General features: G+C 44.5%; 1 protein-coding gene across 2 annotated transcripts in view; it reads left to right on the forward strand.

Moving 5' to 3' along the window:
* Positions 1-22,427, forward strand: part of STXBP1 (syntaxin binding protein 1) — a 67,814-nt gene that overhangs the window by 11,841 nt on the left and 33,546 nt on the right. For both annotated transcript variants that reach the window (XM_043469625.1, XM_043469626.1), the window contains exons 2-3: positions 19,425-19,474; positions 21,208-21,289. In XM_043469625.1, the coding sequence (XP_043325560.1) occupies positions 19,425-19,474; positions 21,208-21,289 (132 nt within the window). The remainder of the gene's footprint in view (positions 1-19,424; positions 19,475-21,207; positions 21,290-22,427) is intronic.

The following is a 22,427-nucleotide window of genomic DNA, read 5'->3' on the forward strand; positions in this document are numbered from 1 at the left end:
AGATATGGAAAAAAGCAGAGGAAAACAAACAAAATTTTAAAAAATCATTAGAGGACTTCTCTGATGGTACAGTGGATAAGAATCCACCTGCCAATGCAGGGGACACAGGTTCGATCCCCGATCTGAGAATATCCCAGAGGCCGCAGAGCAAGCCCGTATACCACAGCTACTGAGCCTGTGCTCTGGAGCACACGAGCCACAAATACCAAGCCATCCTGCTGCAGCTACTGAAGTCTGCTGGCCCTAGAGCCTGTGTTCCACAACAAGAGAGGCCACCACAATGAGAAGTCCATGTAGCAATGAAGACCCAGTGCAACCAAATATCAAAAAAAAGGGGGGGGGGCTTTAGAAAAAAATTCGTGCCTAGTTGTGAAGAGACAGGTTTAAATCAGAGTCTCCAGCAGTTAGTTTGGAGGACTGCTGAGATGTCAGAGAAACCCAGGACCATATGTCATGGCTTGTTTCCATTTCATCATGTTTCTGAGGCCTCTGGGACCAAATGTTTTTGTTCATTTAACCAATATTTCTGCACTCTCTCCTATGTGCCAGAAGTTGTATTGAGAGCAGCAGAGGTGGTGGTGTATGAGGAGACCTGGTCCTAGGGAAATTCACACAGGCCATGGTAATACATCGGGTTAAATGCCTTAAGAGGGGGCACTGTGGTGTGGTGATGTTACAGCACATGGCAGAGCCCCCAAAGAGGCCAGGGGAGGGAGAGAGGCCAAGGGAGACCTGGAGGAGGTTGGGGGAGCTGGCCAGGAGGAGGGTGATATTGACGGGGTCTGGGGGAGAGTAAGTCCCGTAGAGAAGTGTCCAGGTTTGGCAAGAATATGAGAAAGGTTCAGCCTGGCTGGAGCTGAGGGAGTATGCAGACAGGAGATGGAGGCATGCTCAGGGCTTTCTGTCCTTACGAAGGACCTATATGCCTATTCCAGGAGCACTGGGAAGCCACTGAAGGCTTTTGGTTGGGGAGAGACATGGTTTGGTTCTCGTTGAGAAAGACCTTGAGTTACTCTTTGGAGACTGGATGGAGGGTTGGGTTAGGAGCTATGGTGGTGATGGTGGGAATGGGGATCACTGCCAGGGAGAGAGCAGTAGTGGCAGGTGGAGAGAAGTAAAGGGACCTGAAGGTGTCTTTGGAGGTAGAAACATCAGGTTATGGTGATCGATTGAATGCAGAGGGTGAAGAGATGGCGTTGGGGAAGATTCCCAGTTTTCTGGCTTCTGCAGCCCATGAGTAGGCCGTGCTGTTCACTAAGATGAATGAAGGAGAAGAAACAGGTTTGCTGGGAAAGGTTCCCTTTCATAGGTGCTGTGTTTCTGGTGCCTATGGACTGTCTAAGGGCAGGCATGCAGGAGGTCTGGACCAGACACTGGGGCTGGGGCGTCCTCAGGTGTTGGAAGCTGTAGGAGTGGATCAGATCACAGAGGAAGGGGTGCAGGGTGAGATGAGGGCCTGGGTTCTCCCACTTCCCATCCTGGGGGATTCTGATATTTACACCCAGGCACAAGAAGAGTAGCCAGCGGGGCTTGAGAGTCCAAGGCTAGCCAAACAGTGTCTCCAATTTGGTGGCTCCCCGGGCCCACCCTCAGATTGTCCCAGAGCAAGCCTGAGGCTTCATTCAGCGATGAAATCTCTACTCTCCAGGCTGGGGGGCTTGGCAGCTGGAAACTTTTCAGGACTTCTCACCGTGGTGTTTCCCCTGTGTCTTAAAGTCAGACCCTGGCTATCTGAACCTCATTGTTCAGGATTGTTTTGAGGAGGAAAGAGGAAATGATTGTAGCCAGTTGTAATGCAAGGCTCTGAGGATTTGTGTGTTATGCTGTGTCAAGATGCCATCAAATCATAGAGTCTTGGCTCTGGGAAGAAATCGTAGGAGCATCTGGTCCAGACTCATTCGGAGCAGGAAGTCGAGTTGTCCTTGTCTGCTGGATGAATGACATTGGCAGGTCTTCCTTATCCGTGGCTGTTGAGGAAAGACAGTATTATTTTCATGTTCTGTGCCAGCGTAGATTCACAATGAGGGATAAGCTACTAGGAGTGTTACAATAGTGAGGGCGGGAAGGTTGCTTATACCATGCTTAGAGGGAGCTTAGGACTTTCCAGCTGATTCTAATCCAGTCTCAGATGATCCTCATGAACTTCCTTAATGGCAGTAGGAACAAAGCCACTTCTGTTTGTCAGCTGAGGGCAGAAGGGAGACCCTTAGGCTTAGATGGTCTTCAGAGCGCCTACTCTGGGAGTGACAGGGTGAAGAAAGCTTGTTGACCCTCTTCTTTCATGGATTTTTTTCACCCATCTTCCTGAGCATTGGTGTAGCCAGGAGGCAAAGGAGAGAGGCTTTTCCCTGGTCCCTGGACACATGGGTATTGTTGATACTAGTTGCTAGGGATTTGAAGAAAATAAAACAGTGCCGAACAAGAGACTCCCTCTGCTCCATGTGAGTTTCACACTATAGGCTTTCAATAGTAGACTACTGTGAGACAAACCACTTAAAATTACTCAGTCGATAGACCTCACCATGTTTCGGATAAAAGTGCTTCAGGATTTTAAGATGAGGCAATCAGGTGGTCACTGAGAGTTTTCAAATTTGCTTTAGCTCACATAATCTTGCTGGGGGGATCACGTTGAACTTAAATGTTTTGATTGCATCATGGGGTTGTCTCTGTCTCTTTCTCCTACTTTTAAGGAACTTTGAAACTCTAGTTAGAGTAATAAGCTTTGTCAAGCTTTCACTGAGACTTAAAGATCTGGTCAGTTTCTCATGGAGAGGAATCCTCATTTTTCCTCTGCCCCAATCCCTTATTAAGAAAAATTTCCAACATACTGGAGAGTTGAAAGAATAGTATAATGATTACCCGTCTACCTTCTACCTGGATTTCACAACTGTTAACCTTTTTCCATCTTTGTTTTTATCCCTCTACACAAATGCTTTTTGTTAAAAGTTAAGGTTACAGGTTAGACATTGCAGAAGAAAATATGAGTATACTTGAAGTCAAAGCAACAGAAACTATTCAGAGGGAAACATAGAAAAAAGATCAAGGGAATTAAAGCAAGAGAGTATCAACGAGATGGGAGACAGTATGAAGGAGCCTAGTACATATAAAGATGAAAAGAATGGGAGGATCAGAGATAATCTTTGAAGAAGTGTTAGCTGAACATTTTCCAAATTTGATGAGTGTTATGAACTTTCAGATGTAAGAGGTTCAGTGAATGTCAGGCATAAGCAATGTGAAGAAATCTATACCGCAACACACCATACACCAAATTGCTTAAAAGCAGTAATAATAATAATAAAAAGTTTGATTAGCCAGAGAGCAGACACATTGTGTACAGAAGAGTGATAAAGATGGCAGCATATTTCTCATCAGAATCAATTTAAGCTAGAAGACAGTAGAGGAGTATTCTTGAAGGACTGAAAAATACAAAATATTAATCTAGAATTTTATACCCAGAGAATATATCCCTCAGCAACAAATCAAGGTAAACATTTTCCAAAAAGTTGAAAGAATTCATCATCAACAGATCTGCACTGCACAAAATGATACCACAGAGGAACCTGGTTCCACACAGCAGAATGAAGAGCACTGGACATGGTAACCGTGCAATAAAAATAAAGCCACGTTCCTGCAGTGACTGGCTGCCTTCCTCCAGTGCAGCCCCGTTGACCCTGGACTTCCATTCACCATTCTCCTGGGCTTTTTCTCACCTCTCTTATTTGGAATTGTCCTGTCTCCTATATTTCATGTCTTCCTTTCTTGGCTTACTCTGCTATTTTGGTGGAGCTTCTGAGAAAAGGGAGGTAGTTTCATTGAAACCTTGCATGTCTGAAAATATCTGTTTTAATCTGATGTCTGAAAATATCTATTTTATCTGATGGTGCAGAGGGGCGTAGAACTCTACCTTGGAGGTTGTTTGCCTTTAGACTTTTGGAAACTTGGCTCTGCTGTCATCTTAATTTTCATTGCTGCCTTGAAGGTGCTTTTGAAGTCATTGACTTCCTGATCTTTTATACATGCCCCGTATCATCTCCTCTGAAACTTTCACTCTGTCCTGGTGTTCTGGACTTTCATAGAAGTTTGCCTCGATACTGGTCTGTTCTTATCCATTGTGCAAGACCAGGGTCAGGAAACTTTTTCTATAAAGGGCTGTGTGTTTAAATATTTCCATTTTTGTGGCTCATCTGTGATCTCTGCTGCTGCTGCTTTTCCCTCTACCCCTTTAAAATTGTAAAGGCCATTCTTAGCTTAAGGTCTGTACAGAAACAAGCAGCAGGCTGAATTTGGCCCATGGGCCACAGGTGGGGGAAGGAGAGGGTGGGATGAATTGAGAGAGTAGCATTGAAACGTATATACTACTTCCGTGTGTTAACCATGTGTTAACTAGCTGGTGGGAGGTTGCTTTATAACACAGAGAGCTCATCCCAGTGCTTTGTGATGAGCTTGAGGGGTGGGCTGGGGGAGGGGATGGGAAGGAGGTTCAGGAGGAAGGGATATATGTATACTTATGGCTGATTCACGTTGTTATGCAGCAGGAACCAGCAAAACATTGTAAAGCAGTAATCCTCCAATTAAAAATAAATTTTTAAAACTTTTGGACATCCCAAATCCAGGAATTTCATGCTGAATTAACTCATTAGTTCACTGTGAAGCAGGAAATCAAGTGAAGCGTAAAGTCATTGTTTCTGATACTGGGTATCCCCTCCTGGACCCCAATATACACCCTCAATGGAGTGGTCTTTGGCCCAGAATATTTTGCTGAATTACAGTTTGGAGAGACAAATTTCACCAGTCATCTCTCCCCTACTCATCCCCTAGTGGAAGACTGGGCAAAGGGCACTGGCCCAATGTGGAAACAACTCATATTCTGAAGGCAGTCTTCAGATCATGCCTAGGTAAATGAGGAGGGGGCAAAGATAGCCCACCTGTGCATTTTGGTGCAAGTAGACAGCCAGAGAGAATTGCCTCTGGTCTAGGCGATTTGAGCAAAAAAGAAAAAAAACAAAAACAAAAAACTCTACACAGGAACTTTGTAAACATTTGATATGGAAAAATGACAGAATTGTGGAATAAACACTCAGGTAAAGAATTTATTCTGGACGAAGACAGTTACAGGGAAAATAATTTAAATCACACTCAAACATAAAAATAATGAACCAAGAGTTCAAATGGGAGGTAATGTGAAACAACAGAGCAAAATGGAAAGCGGGCCAAGGAAACAGAAAACAAAAAATAGTGGGATTGGAGCTTCTCTGGTGGCTTGGTGATAAAGAATCCACCTGCCAATGAAGGAGATGCTGGTTCGATCCCCAATCTGGGAACATCCCACATGCCTTGGAGCAACTGGGTCTGAGCGCCACAACTATTGTCTGTGGTCTAGAGCCCGTGCTCTGCAACAGGAGAAGCCACTGCAATGAGAAGCTGGTGCACCGCACCTGGAGAGTAGCCCCAGATTACTGCAACTAGAGAAAAACCCACGCACAGTAACAAAGACCCAACACAGCCAAAAGTAAATAAATTTTTAAAATTATTAAAAAAAAAATGGGATTGCAGAACTAATAAACCAATTGAAAACATAAGAAGTAGATTCTGTTCTCTATAGAGTATGGAAGACTGACTGGAGAAGATCACCCAGTCTGCCTATTTGGTGAACATTTTGCACAAACTCAGCCATCTCGTCTGGATTTTCAGTGTTTCTTCTTTTCCGGGCTCCACCCTTTTCCTGTGCATGACCCTGAGCCCAGGTCCAGCAGGATGTTTTCTTCTCCTGGTATCGTAAGCAACCCCCTGGATTTGGGAGAAGGTAGCAGCCCTCCTGAAACTAGACCTTTGTGTGTGTTGGGTGGTGTGGGTGGGGGGAGCACTTCCTGCCTTCTGGAAGCTTCCCCCCAAGGCTTTTGCCTTCTGTCCATTGGACACCTATCCACTGGCAGCACTGCACTTGTGCCCTTGTCATGCTCTGTGAGATTACACATTTTTAAATATCTGAGACCTGAAGATCTGTGACACGTTAAATCCTAGAGCTGGTCAGAATCTCAGACTTTGGAAGTAAGGTGATTTCTACCACCGCTGCCACGGAGAAGTCACTTGATCGCTGTCTGGTTCGGTTTCTTTATAAAATGGACTAGATTAGGGTTTCTCAACCTTGGTACCTATTGACATCTTGGGCTGTATGAGCCTGTGTGTTGTGTGATGTTTAGCAGCATCCCTGTTCCCTCTCCACTCAATGCCCATAGGTGTGCGTGCTCAGTTAGTTGTGTCTGACTCTCTGTGACCTCATGGACTGTAGCCCGCCAGGCTTCTCTGTTCATGGGACCCTCCAGGCAAGAATCCTGGAGCGGTTTCCTTCTCTAGAGAATCTTCCCAAATCAGGGATCAAACCCATGCCTCCTTCGTTGGCAAGCAAATTCTTTGCCACAGCACCACCTGGGAAGCCCCACTAGGTGCCCCTAGCACCCTCCAATCATGATGATCAAAAGCACCTCCAAACGTTGCTGAGTGTCCCCTGGGGGGCAAATCACTCCACATTGAGAACCACTAGACTAGACTGTTGTCTGCTCTGAGTTTCTGGGATGATATGAAACACTCTTCTCCCCTTTTTTCCAAAGTATATTTTTCCTAACCCTTGAGTCCTTAGGGTAACTCCCATCTAAGTCAAGAAATGTGATTCGGAGCCATTAACTGCAGTATCTACCAATTTAAGATACTAGCCGCATCTTGGGTTCCTGCCAGGATCAAGATAAATATCTATTATTCTCTATCGCTGCAGTTCAAAGAAGAATTCTCGCAGTCTATAAAGATAGAGGACAAGGTGTTTTACAGATGAACAGACACAGGCTGGCAGAAATGAAATATTAATCGTTGAGGTCTGCTGCTGTTGGTAACGCATGAGGGCAATGTGCGTTCTCTTTCTTTCTTAAATATAGAATCCTTCCCAAGTAATGTCATGCTTATTACTATCTTGTATAAAAATTGGCCCTCAAAAAAAAAAAAAATTGGCCCTCATTCTTGAGTCTTTTCTTTTAAAACAGCCGTATTCTACAGTATTTATGGGACCTCCCTGGTGGTCCAGTGGCTAAGACTCTGAGCTCCCAATGCAGGGGGGCCCAGGTTCCATCCCTGGTCAGGAAACTAGATCCCCAGTGCCCCAACTAAGAGCCGGTGCAGTCAGAATAAAAATAATTTAAAATAAAACAAAACAGAAAACAATACTTATGAGGAACAGTAGTGCTTTCTGTCCTGGAAGATTAATTGCCCCTTCACCATTTTTCTTTTTGTCTTTGATTGTTTGTTTCAGCATATTAATATAAACAAATAGTATTTACTATCTTAAGCTATTGATTTGAAGAAGAGATGAATTGTTTGGAATCCCACTTTGATTGATTTTTCTGAGTATATCTAGTAACTTCACAGCTCCTTTTATCCATGGTGCAGGCAACCTCAGGAAGAAGAAACTAGCTCTGGTTGGAGCTAAGGGGACATGACCGTGGTATCTACAGTGTGGCCGGAAACTCCTATTCTCTACCTCTGTTGTCCCCAGTTTGAGATTTTCTTTCTACCAATCAAAATTCTAAGGTCCATGAAGCTGTGTGTTAGAAACCTTCTAGCCCCTTAACCGTTTGACTCAACCTTATGAAAGAGGGGTGGGGAAGGAGATAGGAAATGAGGATTTCCTGTGAAAGAGAAAGCAGTCATTCCTATAACACTGTCCAGCATCTTTATGGGTGTGAGGTTAGGATTTGTTTTCTCAGAAAGCAGGCATTTATCATCACACGCTCCCCTCAGATGCTGGCGGCAGCCCAAGTTTTGAACATGTGCGTCTTTTGTAACATCTGGCCTAGTGCTCACCAGAGCAACGCAGCCACGCCCTCGTTCACCCATCTCCACCCCGTCTAATGCTTGGGACCTCCTCCCTTCTCTCCCCTTCCTGCCACCCAAAAAGCAGACTTCAGTAGGAATATTCTCAGATCAAGCAGGTGTCATTCAGCAGTTAATAGGGGTGCTTCCCAGGGGGCTCCGTGGTAAAGAACCCACCTGCCAATGCACAAGACAAAAGAGCCACGAGTTCGATCTCTGGGTCAGGAAGATCCCCTGGAGAAGGGCATGGCTACCCACCCGAGTATTCTTACCTGGAGAATCCCATGGACAGAGGAGCCTGGCAGGCTACAGTCCATGGGGTCGTAAAGAGTTGGACATGACTGAAGTGACTTAGCACGCATGCCCTGAGTTAATAGGGAGCAGGACCCAGTTCTTGCCCCATGCCTGACAATTTGAGGTCTCTATTTTAGTCTCTTGCTTCTGCAAAGTACAATTCAGATACAAATTATAATAGGCTATAATTTTAGATAACATGCCTTACAGAGGTATACCAGGGTACCTGTCTTCAGGTGAAGACGCTATGGAACAGTTCCATATTAAGCAAATCTGCATTTGTTATTTGAGTTTAAAGTTTTCCTCTAAAATTTGCTGATGACTTTGAAAGAAATATTCATTTACTTGACTGCGTTAGGTCTTAGTTGCACATTCAGGATCTTTCATTGCAGCTCTCAGGCTCAGTAGCTGTGGCAAGCAGGCTTAGTTGCCCCGCAGTGTGTGGCATCTTAGTTCCCTAACCTGGGATCAAACCTGCATCGTTCCCTGCATCGGAAGACCGATTCTTAACCACTGGACCACCAGGGCAGTCCCTCTTTTTTAAAAATAGCTTTCTTGAGATACAATTCACATACTATACCATTCACGCACTTAAAGGGTACAGTTCAATGGCTCTTAGTAAATTTGCACCATTGTGCATCCATCATCACAAGCCATTTTCAAACACTTTCTTTACCCCAGAAAGAACGGGTGGTGTCCTTAGACCTCTTGGGGAGCTGTCAGGAGAGTGGCGGCCCTGGGGCTCGCCTTCCTCAGGCTTGAACAGAACTGCTCCTTCACTCCCAGCAAGCACTGCTCTGCTGTGCATTCGGGGGGTTCATTCATCCTGCAGGTATAGGCTAGATCATTATTTTATGCCAGGTGCCAGAGACAGATCAAGGGAGGGTGCAGGGAGGGGGAGGGCGTCGTCATCTTTGAAAGGGAGTAAGTGAAGCCTAGTGTTCAAGAAGCTGGATACAGTGAGTGACTCGTGGATCGTGGGCGAGCGCTTGCTGCCTTCTCAGCCACCTTGGGCTACTCTGTCCCCTGGCGAGCTTGCTAGTCTGTCTGTCCCTAGTCCGTCCTATCCTTGACCTGGACTTGAGGTCGTGTCACCTGTGCTTCCTGCGCCTGGAGAGCTCTCCCCCTAACACCTTCACTAGGCTGATCCCTCCTCGTCACCCCCTCAGAGGACCTTCTCTCTCCAGCCCTCATCATGCTCTAGTTCTTTAACCTTTCAAATTTCCTCCCTGGACTTCCCTCGTGGTAAAGTGGATAAGAATCTGCCTGCCAATGCAAGGGAAGACGGGTTCGATCCTTGGTTTGGGAAGATTCCACATGCTGCGGAGCAACGAAGGCCCGTGCGCCACAGCTCCTGAGCCCACGAGCTGCAGCTACTGAAGCCTGTGAGCCTAGGGCCTCTCCGCAGCAAGAGAAGCCACCACAATGAGAAGCCCACGCACCACAACAAAGAGTCGCCCCCACTCACCACAACTAGAGCAAGTCCAAGCAAAGCAATGAAGACCCAGTGCAGCCAAATAAAAAAGTAAAATTATAAAAAGATAAAAATTCCCCTGAGCACTCACCACTCTCTAGAATGATCTTATCTCCTGTGTGTATTGGCTGTCTCTCCTCTCCACACCAGATGGAAGCACCTTTCGGGATGGAATCTTGTTTAGCTTGTTCATCATGGTTTTTTCCAATGCCTGGAATGATGTCTGGCACATCGGAAATGTTCAATAAGCCATCGTCATTGAATAGAGAGAAACTGGAGAACGGGAGACGTGTCACAAACTGCATGAGGAAGCAATAAGAAACCAATTTGAAATCATTGGATTCTCCCTTATTAGGAAAGTCAGATATCTTTAAAACATGCTGATGGTGCTAGCGGTAGCTGACAGTGCTGAGGACCATTTTAAGATTGAACTAAGTGCCTCACATACATCAAATCATTTACTCCTCACAGTAGCTCTATGAGGCATGTGTGGTCATCCCCATTATATAGATGTGGAAACTGTGACACAGATTCAATCGCTTGTCCCAAGTCTAGTAAGTGGAGGAGCAGCAGGGATGTAAACCTTAACCATCTGGCTCCAAAACCCATCTGGGCCAGTTTGCTTTACTTTGTCAGGGTGATCACTGCAGGATAGCAAAGAAAAGCACACTGGGTCCCAGTGTGGAGTCCAGTCCATGCTGGCCCCTGAGAGAGTGCGTGGAGTGGGAGGGCATTTGGATGGGGATCCAGAGGCCTGCTTCCCTCTGGAGTGACCCATTGGTGCCCTTACCCACTCCCTGTGGCTGTGTTTCATTAGGAGCATCTCAATCCCCAAATGAGGGCCTAGACTCTGTCCTTAGATGGTCTCTGAAATTCTTTCCAGTAGAAGTGTTCCTACCCACCCAAGAAGTAGAATCGCTGAAAGTTGTTTTACCTCCCAGGCCTGTGCCAGGGAGCCATGGGCTTATGTGTTAGAGCCCCGCGCTTGCCAGGATGTGCCTGGCAAAGGATCTGAAAGAGCACTCCCTATACCAGGAATGTTTGTTTCCCCTCAGGAGTAGGGGTGAGGAAGAGAATGTCACTTTGTAGCTACTCATCTCTCTCTTGTTAATTTTTCAACCAGAATGTGCTGCGTCTATGTTATTTAAAACATCATAAAGTCAAAAAAATTAGAGAGATTAGGGGACTTCCCTGATGGTGCAGTGGTTAAGACTCCATGCTCCCAGTGCAGGGGGCCTGGGTTTGATCTTTGGTCCAGAAACTAGATCCCACATGCTGTAACTAAAGAACCTGCATGCTGCAAATAAGACCTGGCACAGCCAAGTAAATTTTTTTTTTTTTTTAATTAAAGAGGTTTGTAGTTAGTTGCCAACAGTTTCTGTGTGCATGGGTTTTCCTAAGAGAAGGAACTTGAGAGTACCAGGAAGGCTTGTTTTCAAGTATTTGAACCATTTCCTCCTGTTTTGTGGAGCCTTAACTTAGTCTACCCGGGAAGGTGCACTTGTTTAGCTGGGAGGATCTTCAGCCCAGAGCAAGACAGCCTTGGTCACCGTCCTCAGATATCTGAAGTGCCGTCAGGGAAAGAGGAACAGACTTGCTGTTGCTTCGGAACAAAATTACCAGCAGCATATAGAGTAGAATTGACAAGGCGTGGAGTCCCAGCCCCATGTGCACTGGGGAACAATGGAGCTGCCTTCCTAGAGTCTGCTTATTGTTGCCATGTGAAAGTCCTCTTGGTTTCTACGTGTTTATTTTGTGTCTGCTACCTCTCTGATGGCTCAGTGGTAAGGAATCCACCTGCCAATTCAGGAGACCTGGGTTCAGTTCCTGGGTCAGGAAGATCCCCTGGAGGAGGAAATGGCAACCCACTCCAGTATTGCCTGGGAAATCCCATGGACAGAGGAGCCTGGCGGGCTATGGTTCATAGGGTTGCAAAGAGTCGGACACAACTTAGCAACTAAACAACAACAACCACCTTCCTAAAGGTTTTAATGTTTCTACTGGTTTTTTCAGTTGATTCCCATGATTTCTGCAGGCAGATAACTATGTCCCTCTTACCTTATTTTGTTTTCTTGTCTAAGGGAGTTCTCAGAACAGTGGTAAGTAATGGCAACTTTGAAATACAGCCCAGTGTCCCTGTTGTGACATGAAATATCTTACTATCTGGGAAGTCTACTGACTTGTGCTTCAGCATTAATGCATCTCTTCCTAGATAAGCAGAGGTCACTGTCTGTCTCCTTAGAAGTGGTATAAGAGTTCTTCTCTTCAATTCTATATTAACATTTAAGATTTATATACACTGGTGCCATTATTCCAAAGCATATTCACATGTTTATTGTGGGTCAGGGAAATTTAGAAGTTTCTGCTGAAATACATGTAGAGTTTGATATCTAAATATTTTGGTGATTATTTTAAACTGTATTTTAAATATATATTTCTTTTTTTAGGATTTTTATATTATATTAAAAACCATTATTGGTGGAAGTGAAGTGCTATAATTTTCTTATTTCATTGTCTGTATGAATAACATGTTTTTATGGTGATGTCACAGTGGTGCCTTTTGTTCTGTCCCTCAGACCTGCCAGATACCTTCCCAGGCATATTGTCTTGTTAACCCTCACAACAGATCATTAGAGTGTTATAATTTTGTAGATGAGTAAGCTGAAACCTAAAAAATTTCATACTTGTTCAAGGTCCACAGCTGACAAATACCTGAACCTGGATTTTCCCTGGTCTGTCTAATTTTAGTGCTTCCCTTGACATTTTCTCTTTCTTTTTTAAAAATTAATTTGAATTGGAGTATGGCTGCTTTGGGCTTGCCTGGTGGCTCAGCTGGTAAAGAATCTGCCTGGAATTCAGGAGACCCCAGTTTGATTCCTGCTTTGGGAAGATCCGCTAGAGAAGGGATAGGCTACCCACTCTAGTATTCTTGGGCTTCCCTGGTGGCTCAGCTGGTAAAGAATCTGCCTGCAATGCGGGAGACCTGGGCTGGAAAGATCCCCTAGAGGATGGCATGGCAACCACTCCAGTATTGCTGCCTGGAGAATCCCCATAGACAGAGGAGCCTGGCAGGCTACAGTCCATCGGGTCGCAGAGTCAGACATGACTGAGTGACTCAGCACAGCACAGCACATGGCTGCTTTAGGCATTTCTTTCTTGGTCATGAGGGTGGGAGTGACGTCTGCCTAAGTAGCCTTATTGTTCAGTCACTCAGTCATGTCCGACTCTTTGTGACCCCATGGACTGCAGCACACCAGAGTTCCCTGTCCTTCACAATCTCCTGGAGCTTGCTCAAACTCATGTCCATTGCGTCAGTGATGCCATTGAACCATCTTGTCCTCTGTCTTCTCCTTCTGTCTTCAATCTTTCCCAGCATCAGGGTCTTTTCTAATGGGTCAGCTGTTCGAATCAGGTAGCCAAAGTATTGGAGCTTCAGCTTCACCATCAGTTCTTTCAATGAATATTCATGGTTGATTTCCTTTAGGATTGACTGGTTTGATTTCTTTGCAGTCCAAAGGACTCTCAAAAGTCTTCCCCAACACCACAGTTCAAAAGCATCCATTCTTTGGTGCTGAGACTTCTTTATGGTCCAACTCTCATATCCATACATGACTACTGAAAAACCATAGCTTTGACTGTATGGACCTTTGTTGGCAAAGTGGTATCACTGCTTTTTAATACGATGTCTTGGTTTGTCATAGCTTTTCTTCCAAGGAGCAAGTGTCTTTTAATTTCATGGCTGCAGTCACCATCTGTAGTGATTTTGGAGCCCAAGAAAATAAAGTCTGTCACTGTTTCCATTGTTTCCCCATCTATTTGCCATGAAGTGATGGGACCTGATGCCATGATCTTAGTTTCTTGAATGTTGAGTTTTAAGCCAGCTTTTTCACTCTCCTCTTTCACTTTCCTCAAGAGACTGTTTAGTTCCTCTTCACTTTCTGCCATAATAAGAGTGGTGTCATCTGCATATTGGTATTTCTTCTGGCAATCTTGATTCCAGCTTGTGCTTCATCCAGCCTGGCATTTCGCATGATGTACTCTGCATATAAATTAAATGAGCGAGGTGACACTATACAGCCTTGAGGTACTCCTTTCCCAATTTGGAGCTAGTCCCTTGTTCCATGTCCGATTCTAACTGTTGCCTCTTAACCTGCATACAGGTTTCACAGGAGGCAGGTAAGCTGGTCTGATATTCCCATCTCTTTAAAAATTTTCCACAGTTTGTTGTGATTCACACAAAGGCTTTAACATAGTCAGTGAAGCCAGAGTAAAAGTAGAACTAGCCTTCTACCGTCATGCAACTGAGGTTTATTTAAGAGGGCGACTTTCAGAAGAACCACCACTACTGAGCTGGAATAACTAGAGAAAGTCCCTGTCCCTGTGTCGGTCAAAGTGGAGGGCAAAGTGTTGGTCAAAGTGTGGCCTGAGTTCACATTTCTTTAAATCCTTCCACAGAGAGGAGGCACTCCTCCTGCCGGTCAGGCACCAAACTTCCGGTGCCTGAGTTCAGGGTAGCATGGAGCTCTGTGGGCACAGAGCATAGACTGTTTGAATCCCCCATAGTTCTGAGGACTTTGGTCACACCCCCACTTCTCCCAAGCTTCCAGCCCGTCTAGTCATGCTATTTCTGATGTCTTGGTGTGCCATGGGCTTAGGTGCCCTGACACGTGTCACTGCCAAGGGCAGTCGTGGGTGCCAGGGGCAGTAAGGACAGGGCTCTCCAGGGGGTGGCCACTTGGGAGGGGCATGCAGCTATCCCTAGAGCCTGCACTTTGGGGCTCTGGTTGGTATACTGGGTGCATCTGAAGAGGTCCCACGTAATCTAGACCACCTGCTCTTTTTCTCAGGACTAGGGAGGAATTTGTTGAGTTTGGGAGTCACCTGGCACCTGCAGGATATGGTTGAGAAGGAATCTGTATTCTTTCCCTTTGGCCGTGAGGGACACAGCACACCAGGCCTCCCTGTCCATCACCAACTCCCAGAGTTGACTCAAACTCATGTCCATTGAGTCAGTGATGCCATCCAACCATCTCATCCTCTGTCATCCCCTTCTCCTGCCTTCAATCTTTCCCAGCATCAGGGTCTTTTCAAACGAGTCAGCTCTTCACATCAGGTGGCCAAAGTATTGGAGTTTCAGCTTCAGCATCAGTCCTTCCACTGAATATTCAGGACTGATCTCCTTTAGGATGGACTGGTTGGATCTCCTTGCAGTCCAAGGGACTCTCAAGAGTCTTCTCCAACACCACAGTTCAAAAGCATCAATTCTTTGGCACTCAGCTTTCTTTCCTTTTTTTTTTAAATTTTTTCCCCCAATTATTTTTATTAGTTGGAGGCTAATCACTTTACAATATTGTAGTGGTTTTTGCCATACATTGACATGAATCAGCCATGGATTTACATGTGTTCCCCATCCTGAACCCCCCTCCCACCTCAGCTTTCTTTATAGTCCAACTCTCACATCCATACATGACTACTGGAAAAACCATAGCTTTGATTAGACAGACCTTTGTTGGCAAAGCAATGTCTTGCTTTTTAATATGCTGTCTAGGTTGGTCATAACTTTTCTTCCAAGGAGTAACCGGGGCCATGGTTCTCACAATTATGCAGAAGTTAAAGCTGCCCTAGTGTTGTTGTTACTTAGTCACTAAGTCATGTCTGACTCTTTGCTATCACATGAACTGTAGCCCGTCAGGCTCCTCTGTCCATGGGATTTCCCAGGCAAGAATACTGCCCTGGTGTCATCTGTGCCAAATGCTCAGGCCAGGTGGTGGTGGAACGGATGGTTTGCCTGGAAATCATGTGGTTTGGAATGCAGAAATAAGACCCTCTGGCTGGACCAGCCTCGGAAGGCTTTATTGTTTCTCTCCACACAAAGAGGACTTCTAAGGGAGTTGAAATGTGATTGCCAGGGATTATTTGTGAGGAAGTAGCCCAACCTACTTGATTCTTAATGCTAAAATGGGCTCTAATCCTTGTTTCCTTTTCGGTATTGGATTAGAAAAATGTAGGGCAGGATTAGAACTGGCTGACAACAATACAACAAATACAGGCCCTGAGAATTTCAGAACAGGAATCACCAGGCAAGAAGGCTTGAACCCAGAGTGTATTCTCAGTCTTTAGGACTTATGATCCTTGTTCTGATTTTCTGATTATATCTCTGCCTTCACCTATCAAAAGGTGACGTGAATTTAAATTAATTTTGTGTAGCAGGAAAAAAAAAACCCTCAGTAATACAAAAAAGATAGTGTAATAATACCCTCCTCCACTGTCACATTTGCAAACAAAACTCAAGATATGTTTTATCAGTTATTAATAGTACATTATTTTGGAGAGCCAGTCAGAGCACTGATGAGGCCATAAATTGTGCTTTTGGAAAATAATTCAGTAGAATTTATCAAGAGCTCAGCATATTTATTGTTGGTGGTGTTTAGTTGCTAAGTCATGTCCAACTCTGCAACCCCTGACAAGAGTACAGGAATGGTGAAGTAATTAGCCTCCAACTAATAAAAAAAATAAAAAAATTAAAAAAAAAAAAGAAAAACTGAAAAAATAACTCTCTTACTAAACTGGAAATAATCTAAGCATCATACAAAAGGGAAATGGCTCAATAATGGCACATAGAATAAAGGAATACTATGCTACTAAAAAAAAAAAAAAGAGTACAGGAATGGGTTGCCATTTCCTTCTCCTGACCCAGGGATCAAACCCAAATCTCCTGCATTGGCAGGTGGATTCTTTACCACTGAGCTTCCAGGGAAGGCCAAGAGTTTGGGACTTTCTCCAACCTTACCTCCTACCTTTATTTGATAATAACACCCAGATTTTAAACTGTAGCTAAAGGTCAATCTTTCAAGCTTCCCTACCCTGTATCTCCACCTCAGACATCTTAGTCATCTCAATCTTTAGTCAAAAAAGGACTGTGAGTATTCTCCAACAGATCAGTTCTCTTCTCCCTCTAAATATTTTGTGTCTATGTCAATTTCTTTATTTAAATGAAAAAGCTAGGAGTTTTGTGTTTCTTTTCTTTATTTTCACATACACCCAATTCAGCAGCTAGCCCTGTTGGCTTTACCTCCAAATAAATAGGAAATTCATCCACTTCTAGGGAGTTGCCTGGTGGCCCAGTAGTTAAGACTTCACCTCCCAACGCTGGAGTTGCGGGTTCCGTCCCTGGTTGGTGAGCTAAGATCCCACATGCCTTGCAGCCAAAAAACCAAAGACGTAAAACGGAAGCAGTGTTGTAACAAATTCAATAAAGGTTTTAAAAATGGTCCACATCAATCCTCCTCATCTCCACTGCCATCAGCCATGGATAGGCCCTCGGAAAGGCATCCTGACTGCACTCTTGCTTCAGTTCTTGCCCCAACTCCCCCTCCAGCCTCATCTCTGCCTACAGCAGATCATGTCCCTGACCTCTGTGGCTTTCCAGTGCCCTTCTGATAAAATCAGACTCCCGTCAAGGTCCCGCATGGTCTGGCCTCCAGCCTCAGCTCCTACCAGCTTTAGTTCCAAGAAGCTGTCAACTTCTTTTTCCTTTTTCCACCTCCAGCCTTTGTGCCTCCCCGGGCTCCCTTCCCAACTTTTGAGGGGCTGGGGTCTTCCTCAGAGAGGCCTTGCCGGATCCCACCCTCACCTTTTTTTTTTTTGCCTTGTCATGCAGGATCTTCATTCCCCAACCAGGGATCAAACCTGCACCCCCTGCAGTGGGAGCACGGAATCCTAACAATAGGGAAGTACCACCCGCCCCCACCCCCCACCCCAGACCCGCCTTTTTTTCCCCTGGGTTTTGTTTTTTTTTTTTTAATCCCGATCCCTCCTGTATCTCTTTCTCTCTTTTTTTTTAGGTTCTTAATGGTTATCTATTTTATACATAGTGTCAATAGTATATATATGTGGATCCCAATCTCCCAGTTCATCGCATCCCCTGCTTTCCCCCTTGGTATCCATCCGTTTGTCTGACCCCCTCTTAAAGGTAGCTCCCCTCGCTAGGGTTTTTCTTTTCTACCACTGCCCTTATCTGTTTGCCTCAGAGCACTTGTGAGGAGAAGCTGCGATCGCCCTTTTGTCTTGTCTGCTCTGTCACTAGCATGTAAGCTCCGAAGGAGACGTGTCTGCTGCTGTTCATCCCTGGTGCTGGGTCCAGTGACCAGTAAACAGTGATACTGAGTAAAGGAGAGTGTATTTTCCAGATCATTATTTCTAGTAGGTGCATAGTATCCATTGCACAAATGTAAGCTAAGTAACTTAACCACTGGCTTATTGGATATATTTGTTCCCAGTTTTCACCACACTGAACCATGGGAAATAATCTGAATGACTGTTGAGAAATTGTTGACTAGATTAGGGAGTACTATGCAGGCATTTAAGATCCTAGGAAGCATTTTTATTAACATGGAGAGATGAGTTTTTGTAACGACAAAAAAAAGCATAATATGAAAAAAAGCATTATATATACAGCATTTTTTTTTTTATACAACATGTTATCAGCTGTGTAAAAGTTCATGGGAAAAGAGAGTAGGAAACTGTCAATTATGCATTTCAGGTTGGCAAGATTACAAATGATTTTTCTTTTAGATTTTTTTATAGTATGCAAGGAATACATGGTGTTTTCCTCTTTATACTTTTCTGTTTTCCAAGTTTACTGCAATAATTGTGTGGGTTTTTATAATTAGGTAAAAAGCTCTTAAAATTTTTAGAATACTTTTATGACATATCAGATTACTGGAGATAGAAGCAGAGTTAGGGGACTGTTGTGCTTTGGAGAATGAGCTAAATGTTTGAAGCACACTTGCTAATGACAGTTCTTAGCCTCTGACTCCTTCTAGGCCTGTGAGTGATCTGGGTTTGCAAAGAGTAGGACAGCGCTGTTTCCTGTGAATCTTCCATGGCCAGGTAGACTTGGGTGTGGTATGGCATTACAGAAACTGTGGCTTACAAAAACATTGTTTGGGGGTTTGAGAGCATTCCACAGATGTACTTAGAACTGGAAGGATATCGCAACTTCTCTTCACATCTGTTTTTGTAGCTTGGGGGTGGGTAGGCTTATGTGGCTTGGGCATTGTCACAGCATTTTACTCACTCATCTTAAGGCAGTGATTCTGAAACACTAGACCCTTTGGGAATTTCAGGTCAAAAATACCTTCATAATAATGCTAAAATGTTATCTGCCTCTTTGCTCTTATTCTCTTGCAAACACACAGTGGAGTTTTCCAAATGCTATACGATTCATAAATTGCAGAAGCAGCCAGGAGAACCCAGCTGTCTTCTACAAAAACAGACATTGAGGAGTGTTGCAAAAATGTACCACAATGCCAGTATCCTCAGTAAAATTGTTTTATAATGGAAAATATATAGAACATTTTAATGGCATGCAACTATGTTACCATAGAATGGGTTTGTTATTGTAATTGAATGAATACATATTTTTAAAATGTTTCAGTTTAACTTCTGACACAGCAAATGTCAATAGATATTTATGCGTATACACAAACACTCTTTGGGGTCCTCAAGTTTTAAGAATGTAAAGGGGTCCTGAGACCAGTAAGTCTGAGAACCAGTGAACGGAGGACACAGGAAGAGAGCTGTCTTTATGGTGGACTAATTATGGCCCAGTAGACAGATTGGTTGAATTGCGAGACTCAGGAGAACAAGGTCTATGGAGGGAAGATGACCTCATCTCATAGGCAGGGGTTGGAAGTCCTTGAAATTACATTAAATTTTTTCTCCTCCTTCCTCCCCTCCCTCTCTCCCATCTTCCCTCTCTCCCTCCTTCCTTCCTTCCTTTTTCTCTCCTTTTTAGAGATCATGCATGATGTGATAAAGAAGGTGAAAAAGAAGGGAGAATGGAAGGTAAGTGGAAGAGCATAATGAATGACCTCAAAGGTGAGTTCATAGGGAAGAACACGAATGGGGTGGCATTGGGGAGGGGCATGTAGGCGAGGAATGAGGACCTTTGCTGTGTCCAGAGAATGCAAAAAGCTTCTGAACTGGCGAAAGGTAATCTGCTGTGCCTCCCATTGTATATGATCCTGGTTCGGAAATCTCTGGGTCATGAAGCTTATCTTTAAGATCACCTGGTGGGGCATTCTAGCAGTGGAACCCTCTGATTCAAACAGGATCTTACCTGGAACCCATTGATTCAAGCAGAAGGTGGAATTATTCTGCTTGCTATGGGAGACAAGAGGGGATCCTTCTTGCCCCTCCAGTGGCCCTAAAGCCTCTCATGGAGCCCATGCAACAGTCTGAAAAGCCCCCATCTGGCCTATTCCTGTCTGTCTGTAGCTACACAAGACAAACCAAGTCAGCTTGTTTGTTCATTTAGCATTGAGGGCAATGCTGGAAACTGTTGTGTACCTGAAACAAATATTTAAGTCAATCTAACTGATTATGACCTCGGTCCTGGGAGTGGATGATACAAGTCAGAATCATGCTGTCCTCCATCCAGGAAGTCAGAGTTTGAAGAACCTTCAGATCGTCTGGGACTAGGCATTCGAGTAACCAGGAGGGCACACTTGAACTTCTGCATGTGTTGTTGAAGGGCTTATGCTAACCATTCTTGCCCCCAAGTTTTCCTGCAGTCTGGAGCCTCAAGTTCATTGGGCCTTGGAACAGCTTGGCACCAGGAAGCTTTTAAAGTCTCACCCTAACCTCATAAACATAACCTCATAAACATGAGATCACATTTTAGCCAGAGCATCCATCTTCACACCCAGGGTGGGAGGCCAGCGGGCGGGAACTCTTTCTGCCTGCCTTTCTCTGTCACCCTTCCCATCAGTAATGGACTTGTGGACATGAGCATTTTAAACTAACCCTGGGAAAACTGCCTTATGAAATGAAACCTGATTGGTCCTCGTGCTACAGCGAAATGCTTTGGGGCCCACATTTTTCTAGCTCCTGTTGCCTGGGTTTATATCTTTGAAGAAGGAGAAAAGGAATAACCTTATTTTAGCTTCCTCTCTCCGCTGTGGGTCAGATGGAGATAGGAAAGGTTTGCTGAAGAACTGCAGGTATGATGCTTTTCAACCAGGATGGCATGTTCTTGTCCTTCTCGTCTAGACTGAGGTAGAGTTTACTCCTGGACAACACATGTGTTGGTCCATCCTGATGATGTCTGCAACAAAGTCCTCGCCTTCCATCCTGCCAGTGTGGCACTAGTGTTCATTCTCCCTTAAAGAGAAAGTTTATGCACTGAAAAAATATGGATTCCTCTGATTGTGGGTGCTGCGTATGAAATTTTTTTCTTTTTCTTTTGCATTTTTATGAGTAACTATTTTCTTTGTCATTGGAAAAATTTTAATTTTTTTAAGTTTAAAAAATCAAGTCATGTTAGTGAGAGCAGACTCTCCTAGAAGCTTAGGTTTGGTGGGAAAATAAAAGCTAGCGTATATCTTGGCAAACTTCTGGCCCCTAGGAAACCTCGATTGCTCAGAACTCTGTGTTTCTGGACTCTTCCTGAAGTCTGATGCAGTCAGCGGAGGCAAGCGTCACAGCAGGTGCCCCCCACGCTGTGAACTGTTCCCTTTGCTTCCAGGTGTGAACTGTTCCCTTTGCTTCCAGATGTGAACTGTTCTCTTTGCTTCCAGGTGCTGGTGGTGGACCAGCTGAGCATGAGGATGCTCTCCTCCTGTTGTAAGATGACGGACATCATGACCGAGGGGATAACAAGTGAGTGTGGTGGGGTGTTCTTTCTCCTCCCTGTTCATTATTCTCTTGCTTGACTTTAGACCCCAGGCTTTCTTGTTCATCACCAAATCCCTAGTTTCCAGTCCAGTGTTAGATGCCCATTAAGTATCTGTGAAAGGATGCCAAAAGGAAGCCTCAGTTAAGAAAAAAGGCAGGCCAGCCAATAGAAAAAAGAGTGGCACCTAACAAAGGAAGAAATCCAAATGGCCAGTAAATACATGAAAATTTGCCCACCCTCATTAGTGGTCAGGGGAATGCAGTTAAAACCAGAGTGAGATACTGCTGTGTCAGATTGGAGTATTTACCCTACGATAATGCCAAGTGATAGGATATAGGAGAAAGGGAACTCTGATATGATGAGTTGGTACAGCTACTTTCAAAAACCTTGGAGGTGTCTAGGAGAGTTGAGGACTGTAGGTCCTGTAAGCCAGCATGTCTGCAGTTAGATGTGTGTTCTAGACAACTCAGGCATGTGTGCCCAGGAAGGTCACAGATCATTGCTCATAGTAGCCCCAAAGTAGGAACAACCAAAAGGTCCATCAGGAGAAGAATGGTACAATAAATTGTGGGACAGTCACACAACAGAATATTACATAGCAAAGAAAAGGAATGAATATTAACTACTACTGTCTCATTCCAAAATGTGAATGAATCTGATAAACAATGTTGAGCAAGAGAAACAAGATACGAAAGAGTCCTTAACAATGTGCTTTAATTTACATAATATCCTAGAACAGGCAGAGCTAAGCCATACTGCTTTGAAATGTGGGGATAAGTGAATCTTAAACAACCATTAGAGAAGTAGTCACCATTCATGTCGCCGTGGTGGTTCTCTTTAAGGGAAAAGGAGAGGTGGGGATGATGAGGGAGGGGGAAAAGGGGGGGCACTTCTGCAGTGCTGACGTGTTCTGCTTCTTGATGGGATGGTGCTTGTGAAGTTATGTGTATATTTATGTTTAATTCACCATTTGGAATGTGTGTTAGAATTTCACAATAATAGGTTTTTGAAATAAGATAAATCACCTGCTCAAGGTCCCTGGGCAGCACCACACCTGAGACTAGGACGCAGCCCTCCTGGCTTCTGTCCCAAGCTCTTTTTCACATTTGTGAGCAGGGCTGC

Source organism: Cervus canadensis, chromosome 5, assembly GCF_019320065.1.
Source record: "Cervus canadensis isolate Bull #8, Minnesota chromosome 5, ASM1932006v1, whole genome shotgun sequence".
NCBI lineage: Eukaryota > Metazoa > Chordata > Mammalia > Artiodactyla > Cervidae > Cervus > Cervus canadensis.